Raw genomic sequence first — 10,128 nt, 5'->3', positions numbered from 1 at the left:
TCCAGGTCAGTGTTTACTGGGGGTTGTTAAGCAAGACGCTGTAAGTGTGGGTGGTGCGTTTAGGCACAAACCTGTTGACATGAGAAGCCGACCTTCATCCTCCCCACAACAGATACGAGCTTACATCGGGACCACATTACGCAGCACTAAAGGCTTCCACCAATTTTTAGGGGAATGTATGATGACGGATTATCCAATTGTAATGTCACCATGTTATTTTTTTGATGGAGCCAGAGGTTTCGCGGCAGACTAGGTGGTTATATCGGCTTCCTAACGGACAGAAACGATGTTCTCAGACATTTTCACTTTGTGTCTGATATCTTTCAGCACCTTGCACGCCGGATCATCTTTGGAATTGCAACCCGGAATGTAAGTAGATTGTTTTACAATAGAATGTTGCCGATTTCAATATCAATACGTACATTGTACGTGTTAAATGAAACTTTAGGTAAATAACTTATGATTTATGATTTATACAAGCACAGTTCAGTATTAGTGGCACGTGTACGCGCGAATGCGTGTGAGTGCGGGTGTGTTTATAGACTCTAGCACCACGATTGATTGAAAATCCTGTTCTTTTATTTGGCGCGATGACCACTAGAGTTCGCACTTGCAAGTAACTGATGGCAAACAGGTTGATTTGATTGCTTTGACATGCCTAACAAATTATTTTTTGGTAAATTAAAACTGTAGTTTTCGCCAACTGATGTCTTCTAAAATAAATACAGTGTATTGGGGGAGGTTAAACTTAACGTTTTAATGACAAGAAAAGCTGAACACTTCCTCTAATTAACTTCAGGCTGTTTTGAATTGGAGCCAGATGGTTGGCTGGGTTAGGATCTGCTTAGTTAGGAATAGGCAAGGTCTGTCTTTTTCAAATGGGGGTACGAATTGGGTACCCTTTGGAGGTATGTATTTGAATTTCAGCTGGCATCATTAATATCAACAGGTACTAAGCATATTTAATTTATTTTGTGATACTCACAGAACATGTTACTTTTCAAACGAAGAGCAAATTAATTGAAACATGAGGCATGTATTGCAAAATTGCATTATAGTGAAAGCCACTGGGCTAGTTGACAACAGTTGAAACCTGTTATGACTTGGACTGTACTTGCTATACTAATCTTTGTACAACAGAGTCAGTGGAGATGTGAATATACGTCATTAACAATGTAAACATTATAGACTGAATTTATTTCTTTTTTTTTAGAATGACAGGTTACCTGTTTACTATTGTGCTTGTGTATTGCATTTTGAAGAGTGTTATGTACTGTATGTTTGTAAAATCAAACAGTGTTTAACATACATGTGTATACGTATACATATCACACATAATTTGAAAATTTTTCAGTCAAAAAATGCCAGATTTTCTTACATCTCTTAAAAAGATTACCCTGAGTGATTAATGTATCTTACGCTGTGTCATATTTAAAAGTGTTTTTTTTTCTTCCCCAATCTGCTGGGAAAAATGTCAAGCCACTAATTGTTAGAATAAATATTGCATTTTTTTTATATTTAAATAATTATGTAATTTATTTTCAAATTATGCCAAGGTAGAAATGATATACTGTGTGTATGTGTGAACCATCCCCATCTAGGGAGTACTTTCAAGCTTCCATCGTTGCCAGAAAAATAGAGGAGCAACTTGTTGATGTAAAGGTTTCTCCAACAAGGTTTCTCTTATCAGTGTCAGAACTCGGGGTGGTCAGGAGTCATGTCTGAAGATCCTGAGACCCAGTATATTCTTTTATTGTGTCCATTTTGCCTTAGCAAGACAGCAGAGATAATTTCATCACACTTGCAACTTGAGACATTATTGGAAAGGCCAGACTACTGAGCACACTAGGACTAAGTAGGATGAATGTCCACTGCAGTGGACACAAATGAATGGTCTCAGGAGCATATATATATTTCATAACAAAGTTTTTAGAATTTAATTCTTCCAGTCATTCTCAATTACGGTGTATCTGTTATTTTCACATAAGTGCAAGCAAATAACATGGCTCACCAGGCAATGTTTAGCATCACACGGTTTCAATAATGCTGAATTAGATACCTGGAGAAATGTCAGTATGTGTAGAAACACGAGTATGGCAAATATATAAGCATAAGTGCCAGAGCCCCAATTTTATTTCTGTCAGTCCAGTCAAGGACCAGTCTTTTACTTTTGCCCAGATGTGTTTTATAATGGTTAGGCCAGACAACTGTAAATGTTAAACCTGTTCTCTGTTTACGATCGCAAATCTTTATTTGTGTGGTCAACAAGTTTGGCTGAGGCACAGATTCCAATGTAGTAACATGGAATGGTTGTGTGAAGTGTTTCTATATGTCCTTCAAATCATTCAGCACATAAACATGTACGTACATAAAAGTCAGCCCATGACAAAAATGAGTTTGATGCCCCTGGTTTAGAGTAAACCACACACTGTTGAGCAGTAGGCACCTGCCATTTTATTCTCATCATGCATGGAGTTTCTCACAAGGTTAAAATGTTAAATATTCATATTGCCCAGCTTAAGATGCTCATGGGACTGAGCATGTGAAAGGTCACGGCTAATCAGTTCTCTTTTGTGAAACAAATTCAGCAACAGATTTGTTAATCTTTGTCTGCATTGCAGGCCCAATGTCTGCTCCGACCAGGAGATGTCTCTTTTGGGAGAGCCCCAGGCTTGTGTACAGGCTTTTACACGCATGGTAAAGGTTTGGAGGCAGGGGTGCACAGGCCACCGTTGGTGTATGGGTTATGAAAGGAGGTAAGAGTCATTACATTCTCCAAGACTGAATAATTCATCATCTTTATGGTGAAATGTAACCATTATAAGCCGAGAAGCCAAACCAATGTTGATTCCCACAGGACAACATACTACACAACATACAGACAAGTCTACAGGACAGATATTCACAAAGTTTTAAAATGCTGCCCTGGTTGGACTCAAAGAGATGGAGAACCAGGCTGTCTACATAGTGGGTATTAGCATTTTATTTCAGTGTACTGTACAAAGTTTTCACTGTGACCCCAAAAAAAGTAATCATAATGTACTGAAAAATAATACACTTATAATAATGTCACACTACTGTATTATGTCACACCAGGAATATGCAGTGCCAATATGTGCTTTAATGGAGGACGATGTTCAGAGCATGGGAATGATATATGTGATTGTCCAAAAGGCTTTAAAGGGACAAGATGCCAGTATGGTAAGTTTCAACTCTTTTTGCACAGTATCAGTCTTAGCATTTGTACCATAACTTTTCCTACACTGCACTATTGGAGTTTTACAATCATATCTGCTACATAGCTTTGACATCCTGCGAACTTCTTAAAGGGGCAATGTTTCACTAACGCTCTAAATTCTCAGCAGTGCTGCAGTGTTATCAGAGGTTGCCCTGTGGAGTCTCTTGGTTGTGAAAGGGGGTAGGCATTTTCATAAAGAAAAACGCAGTGCTTATGTTGCCTGGGACTCTAAACAACCAAATCCCGAGTGATGTACATATGGCGTGTCACGCCATCTTCTGTTCAAAAAGAACTCACAAACATGTTGTCCAGTCACACATACATATGCACTGTTGGGAATATTGAAAATGACCTAGGGATATTGGGTTGCTAGACTCCATAATGTCTAACTGGCATCTTCTCAGTTTCATTGGAAGGAAGGCTTGCCTGCCACTGTTTTAAACTGAATATTTTCTTTATAACAACATGTCACAAGCAAGTGTTGTAGATGCAGCTGTCTGCTGTGACTTGAACTATTTGTTTTTCTCACATTGGAGTGACAGATTAAATGTGGTTTTCTATGAGTTTGTCTTTCACACATTCTTAAGTTCCAGCTACCATGAGGGTTTTCATTAGTGATAAAAATGTTCTCTTCCTTTCACTTTTCTGGCTAGGTTTATGCTTTTTTTTTGCATCCATTGTACAGAGTGATTTATCCAATGCACATGTTGAAAAGAAATACTGCGGAGTTATAGTCAAGAATTTTCATCTTGTGAGTTTACAGGGACATGTGGGAGATTGTAGCAAATTGAATTAACATTGGTTTTTAACAAACACTTACTTGCTGGATATTTTGTTTAGACTAAAGTCCTGTTCAGACTGCAAACCAAAATCAGATTGCCCATGCAGATTGAAACTGGGCGGCTCTTTTCTAGTCCGAACAGTCACAAAGCACACAAAATCCGATTTTTGTGGGACAAATTAACATTCACATTCAGAGGGTAGTTCATAACTGATCTTGACAGAATGTGTCTCAGTCAGAAGAGCTCCTAAAACACCTATTTTTAGTTCACCTGGTGAAAATACTGTACATGAAAAGAATAAACATAGTAGTGGAACATACTAGTTGAGATGGTCACTTGATGCCAAAGTCATAATAACTGAGAGGCCAGTGGGCAGACCATTTTGTCATGTTCTTCGATTTCTTTGCGGGTGAATGCAGAGCACAGCTATTGCCATTCTAAGAAGCATACACTGTCAGTATGGAAAACAAGTTGACCTCAGTTAAAAACATAATAAAAACAAAGTACAGTACTGATACTTTTCCATAACCGATAACAAGCGATGACTGATACTGATTAGAATTAGACTTTTTAATGAAGCATCCAGTGTTCTATACCAGTGTTATTCTCTGCGCACCCCATCTTGGATGTGGTCCTGTTTTGGAACTTGCATCATAAAATCTGCAAGTAAAGAAAAAAAAACAGAGTTAATAACCTGACTAAGTGAGGTTCTTCAAGGTATGTCATTCCTAGGTGGTTGAAACTTGAGACATTTTGTGTGATTCTATTAAATTTAGAAATACATACTAAACTATAGGCCTATTGATCTTTTTCATCTTCGCTAAACATATCCGGACTCTGCAATTCTCTGGTAGTGGCAGTCAGTCCAGGTCTTGCCAAAAGTCAGTTAGGTTCCAACTTCTGCAAATCAAATGAAAAGAAATGCTATATAAATTGGATGGATGGATTTATCCAGGATTCAAGTAAGGAAAGCATTATTAAAAGAGTTCTACGAGCTCAAGTTCATAATATAATGATGCTTTCAATTACTTTTTTCAGTTTGTGTTTTTACATGTTTTGTAATGACATCACACTGGTTGGTGGTTTTGTTGGTTGCTGTTGCATCTTATTGCACACAAACACAATTGAATGTCATGACTAGCAGATTTTTATCTTAGATATTTGACTTGTATGATGAACATTTGTGACAGTAAGTAATATAGGTGGTTAAGGCTGTCGACTCCTATTGACTCACCTCTCACCCCCATTTGCAGAGTTCATGTTTGAATAGGATTGATTTACAGTGCTACTAAGTCAAACACACCTGCTGTTTACATGCGGGGTGTATGTACAGTACACACAAGCCTATTCTAGTGTTCATTTGTGATGTGAAAAGTAAAATGAAAAAAATGCACTAAAGAATTGAAACTGATATCTTCTTACCTTACTCTAATCTTTAATTCAGACTGAAAGGGATCCGTAAATCATACACAAAGAGGAAAGAAAGAAAAACAGGCAGGAAAAATAAAACAATAACAATGAAAATAAGAAATAAACTGCAAAAAACAATACCAAGCCTTCCACAGGAATGAACATAAAACACACAACTGTGTTTGCCATGGCTCCACTGTATGGAATAAAATATGACAAAACCAAGCATAGGATCAACCAAAACATCGATGAAGTCCGTTTCTGACCCAGATGCCTGACACACACATATAAATGTTGAGCTGAATTTAACAAAAGACAGAATGAATTGTGAGGACTACTAAAACATTTTGTCTGACAATTTACCAAAGACTGTATCCAAACTAGTGTAAATGGAAGAAGCTTCATCATGCAACAAATTCATGAATGAAAACACACTGGCAGCACAATAAAGGACTGGAGGGAAAAACAGTAGGTCTTAGGCTTGCCTAGCCAATCATCAGACCTAAACTTATAATAATAGAGCATGCATTTTACCCCCCTGTTCCCCAAATAAACAAGATCTGAAAGAGGCCATCATAAAGACCTGGGAAAGCATTTCAAATTAATTGCAAGTTTAAGTTGATATAATGATGTCTGCTTCATTACTTTTGCTCACTTTAATAGTGGGTGGCAGAAATGCATGATCCAATATCCTAAGGACTTTTGGGTTCTTCTGTTATGCAAATGGACAGACAGCACATGGTTTTGATCATGGCAAAACTCGTATGTCTGTCTTCAAAAGCTCTTCTAACCACTACTTTGGCCACATAGGCTTAAATAATCTTTTTGAAGTGGAGAGGCATGATCTTCATCATGGCTTTTTACAAAAAATAATAAATACATTAAAAAAAAAAAATCTGTGAAATATTGTCCCCTACTGACTGTTTTTTGCTTTCAATTGTTGCTTGTTTTGTTTTGTTTGTTTTTAAATTAAATATTACAACATTTAGATTATGACACGATCCCCAAAACAATGTTAAAAGGCTAATTGTAACTTAACGATATTTAAAAATGTGTATATGTAATCCTCAGCTAATGATTATCTTAAAAGCTCCTTCTCCAAGAAGTCATCAAACCTTGGTGAAATAGCTCTAAGGTTTATTGACTAGACGGATTGGGACTGGTAAAAGGCCAGCCCAGCAGCTCAAGCCTCTTCATCAGCCTTTGTACTATGTATAGTTCAGTTCTCGAGGGACAGTATTCTGCATGTTTTCCAGGTTTCTTCCCCGACACCTGATTCCAGTGATCATGATCGTTATCAAGCTTTTGCTGAGCTTGCTGATGAGCTGATCATTAGAATCAGCCATGTCGGGGAAAAAAACCCTGCAAAACATACAGGATGCAGAATGGACACCCCTGGTATAAAGTACATGATTTTGCATGGTTTGCATGAACTCGTAAAAGTCAAGATTTGTCATTTTACCAAAAATGTCTCTGACTGGATATTACCTTTCATCTGTGGTCCAAGGGCACAAGCACACCATTTCTTGCAAGAATTGAGTGGATTGACAACTGTACATTTTCCTATCATGCCATGGTACATCTGTATGCATTAGGGACTAGAGAAGTTAAAATAAAACAAAAAATAAACAAGCAAAACAAAACAATGAAACATTTACTTTTCGTGTCAATGGCATCCAAATGAAAGGCATGGTCTCATATATTTAACAAGCACACACTTACGTATCTCTACTAATGCATGCATGCATAAGCCCAGGGGCCTGCAATCTATCAGGAATTTCAGGAAATATATGAATTTTTCATAACGGCCGTTGTAGATCGACTATAGATAGACTCACCGCTGTCCGCATGCTAATCCCACCGAGTTCCGAGCTCATGGTGGTTATTGTCTGCATGCCGCACCCCACTACTCTAGTCGGGAGCCAATGTAAAAAATTCCTGGGTCAAATTTACACCCCAGCATGGTCTTGCATAAGCCACCAAATTTTGGGTGATTTATAAGAAGGTTGAACGTTTTGTCTTAAACTCTAGTTTCCATTACAGCTTGAGCTAACCATTGTAATAGCTAAGCAAAACCTTAATGTGGAGTGATACATTATTTTTTAAGTTTGTGTGACCATATGCACAATTGTTTTTATTGAATCATATCTTATTTTTGGTGTAGTTATGTTTTTTAGTATGTAATGATGTGAATTATAATCTGTTGTCAATATGAAGTTACCGTACTCATTTAGGGCTCTATTGTAGTGCCCAATGCAAGTCTGGCAGCTACGCATGGGTGGGCTAGAGACTGACTTTTAGTATTTTCCGTGTAGAGCATTGTAAAAATACAGTTTTTAGTTTATAGGTATGAACACAGCTGACTTGTTTCACCGGCAATGTAAGATCCTCTCATTCCCTTTAAATGCTGTCTGCAAGAAGCTGCATTGATAGTTAGTCCTTGACATGGAGGAAAAAGCCACTGATTTCTTGAGGTTCTTCAGCAGGATGAGCTGCACAAAGTACATTTCTAACTGCAAGCTGACCTCCACAGGCAGATCATATAAAATTGGCTACTGGTACATCAGAGTTCTGTGAAACGGGTACTTGGAGACTACATTCCAGCCGGATTGTACATGTCCATCCAAACAAGTTTTTTTCTTTCCCCTCACAGTTGAAAACTGTTAAACAGTGATCCAAGAATATTTGTGTTATCTGGAATTCTCATTAACATCTTATGTTTGAATAATGCATATACACGTTTTTTAAATCTGGGGATAGAAATATCTCATGACTGCTTCAAAAACACTTTTTCAAGAGAAAGTATGCAATTTCCAACATCTGCTGATTTACTGCATATTAGTACTGTAAATGATACCTGGCTAATGGCAAATACTCGGGGTTGTTTTTGGTGAAGGAAGAATTGAGATCTTTCAAGAAATTCTTAAGTGGAGCTCGAGCTATGCCAGCTAGAGCTAATGATATACACAGGGATCTGGAATCAGTTTGTCTGTAGAGAACATAAGAGCATTTAACCAGCTGTGTGTTGTCCGTGTTACCGGATGGGAAACTGTTATCACCCTTATTCATAAAGCAGCTCCACAACAGCGCTTTCCACATGAGTCTGAAACACACTTCATACTGTGAATAATGGCATACACTAGTGTGTTTTGTTTACATCCAAGAGAATCAAAACTGTAGAATTTGAAAGATTTGTTTTTGTTTGTTTCCCAGGGTTCTGATTTACTACAAGATATAACCTAAACTTGGATGCTGTTGCCTTACATTTTAGTATATCTATGGCCCCTTTCATCTTGTTTTTTTTTTTTTTTTGTCCTCGCCTTTCAAGACAACAGCCCCAAACAGAACATTGTTATGGCCATGCAACTAAAGCAGCTTCACAAATTCTGAACGTTTGAACTGGGCAAACTCTGATGGAATAATACAAATCCACACAGGATAGTGTAAAAAGCTGGGAAATATCCTGATTAGATGCCCAGTGTGATGGGTCCTATTGTAATCTTCAAGGACTTGATATGAAAAAAAAAAAAAAAAACTTACAGTACATGTTAACATTATCATCAACTGTTACACTGTTTTTGGATGCTGCAGTATGAATGGCCAAAGTCTCCACCTGGCCACGGCGTGCCATGATGTTGCTGGATGTTGCAGTGGAAAACAGAGACAGTGTGTGCAATCTGGTTTTCACAGTTTCACATATTATTGTGAACTGATTGCTCCAAATTTTCTTTGTGACCCGGAGACTTATTGCAAATTCCAGTATGAGCTTTTGCACATATCAATGATTTCATGTCAGTGAGATCCTTTATTCAGGAAATAGAAATAAGTATATGCAGTACAGCGGAACTTCTGCAATAAGGTAACTTTTCAGGCATGTGCAATGGTCCACTTTATAATGATTAATGTAATATGATTCAGTCTATAACACTGTTTTTACAGAGGGAATGAGTTCATCACAAATGCACATGTTATCAGATTTGTGTCATTAATGCAGTGTTAAATACCTCAACTCTGTTGTTATGCATAGGTGATACTAAAAAACAGACCTACTTGGCAACTGATGTGCTGTCTTTTTCACCGGAGGAAAATAAAATTAAGTTTGCTGGTGCCCTGTTAATTATGTGCTGCATCCACGGTCTTATCATAATCTCTGGAGTATAGAGTATGGAGTAAATCTTTCCTGAGCTAAACTTATCCTGCATTTTGTTGTACCAACATGTTTCTACATCTCACAGTGATACCCCTAATTAGTTTGTATCCTAAGAAAGAATTTGCATTCCGTAACACCCTTTTATAAAAGGACCCATGAATTGTTTACCCCTACAATTGCGACTATTAGTCCACCTGCTGTTGTTTTTGTAATAATATAGTCATACACATATTTTTAAGGTGTAAGCTGTTGTCCATGAAAAATCAGTTTTGGGTCTTTGAATGACAACACATATGATCTTAGGAATAGGATATTAGGTATTTGGGTCTCAGATCCTAATTTGGTTGACTGGCATCCATGCGCTTGGTCTAAAAAATGTGTGCAACCTTCATTTGATGTTAACAAAGGTCTAGTCTACTGTGTTTAGAGCAGCGTTCTGTGACCCACACTGCGCCAAACTGGTGCCTGAGCACCAAACTAGGGCACTAAGTGTCATTTTATCTTCCGTCAGTAAAATTATATCATCCATCAAAAGGTCTGTGTCAGTA

The 10,128-nt window shown here is 37.6% G+C and overlaps 1 protein-coding gene across 1 annotated transcript in view; it reads left to right on the top strand.

The window, feature by feature from the left end:
- Positions 1–265: 265 nt before the first annotated feature.
- egfem1 (EGF-like and EMI domain containing 1) overlaps positions 266–10,128 on the top strand; it is a 51,219-nt gene continuing 41,356 nt past the window's right edge. The window contains 4 exon segments of the mRNA XM_088428106.1: positions 266–369; positions 2,622–2,756; positions 2,858–2,967; positions 3,097–3,201. Coding sequence (XP_088284232.1) covers positions 287–369; positions 2,622–2,756; positions 2,858–2,967; positions 3,097–3,201 — 433 coding nt within the window. The 5' untranslated portion in view covers positions 266–286.

The sequence above is a fragment of the Hippichthys cyanospilos genome, chromosome 11 (genome assembly GCF_059441005.1).
Source record: "Hippichthys cyanospilos isolate Australia breed blue-spotted pipefish chromosome 11, RoL_Hcya_1.0, whole genome shotgun sequence".
In the NCBI taxonomy this organism is placed as follows: Eukaryota; Metazoa; Chordata; class Actinopteri; order Syngnathiformes; family Syngnathidae; genus Hippichthys; species Hippichthys cyanospilos.
The sequence above is the reverse complement of the archived record's forward strand: the minus strand, read 5'-3'. Positions and strand labels throughout refer to the sequence as shown.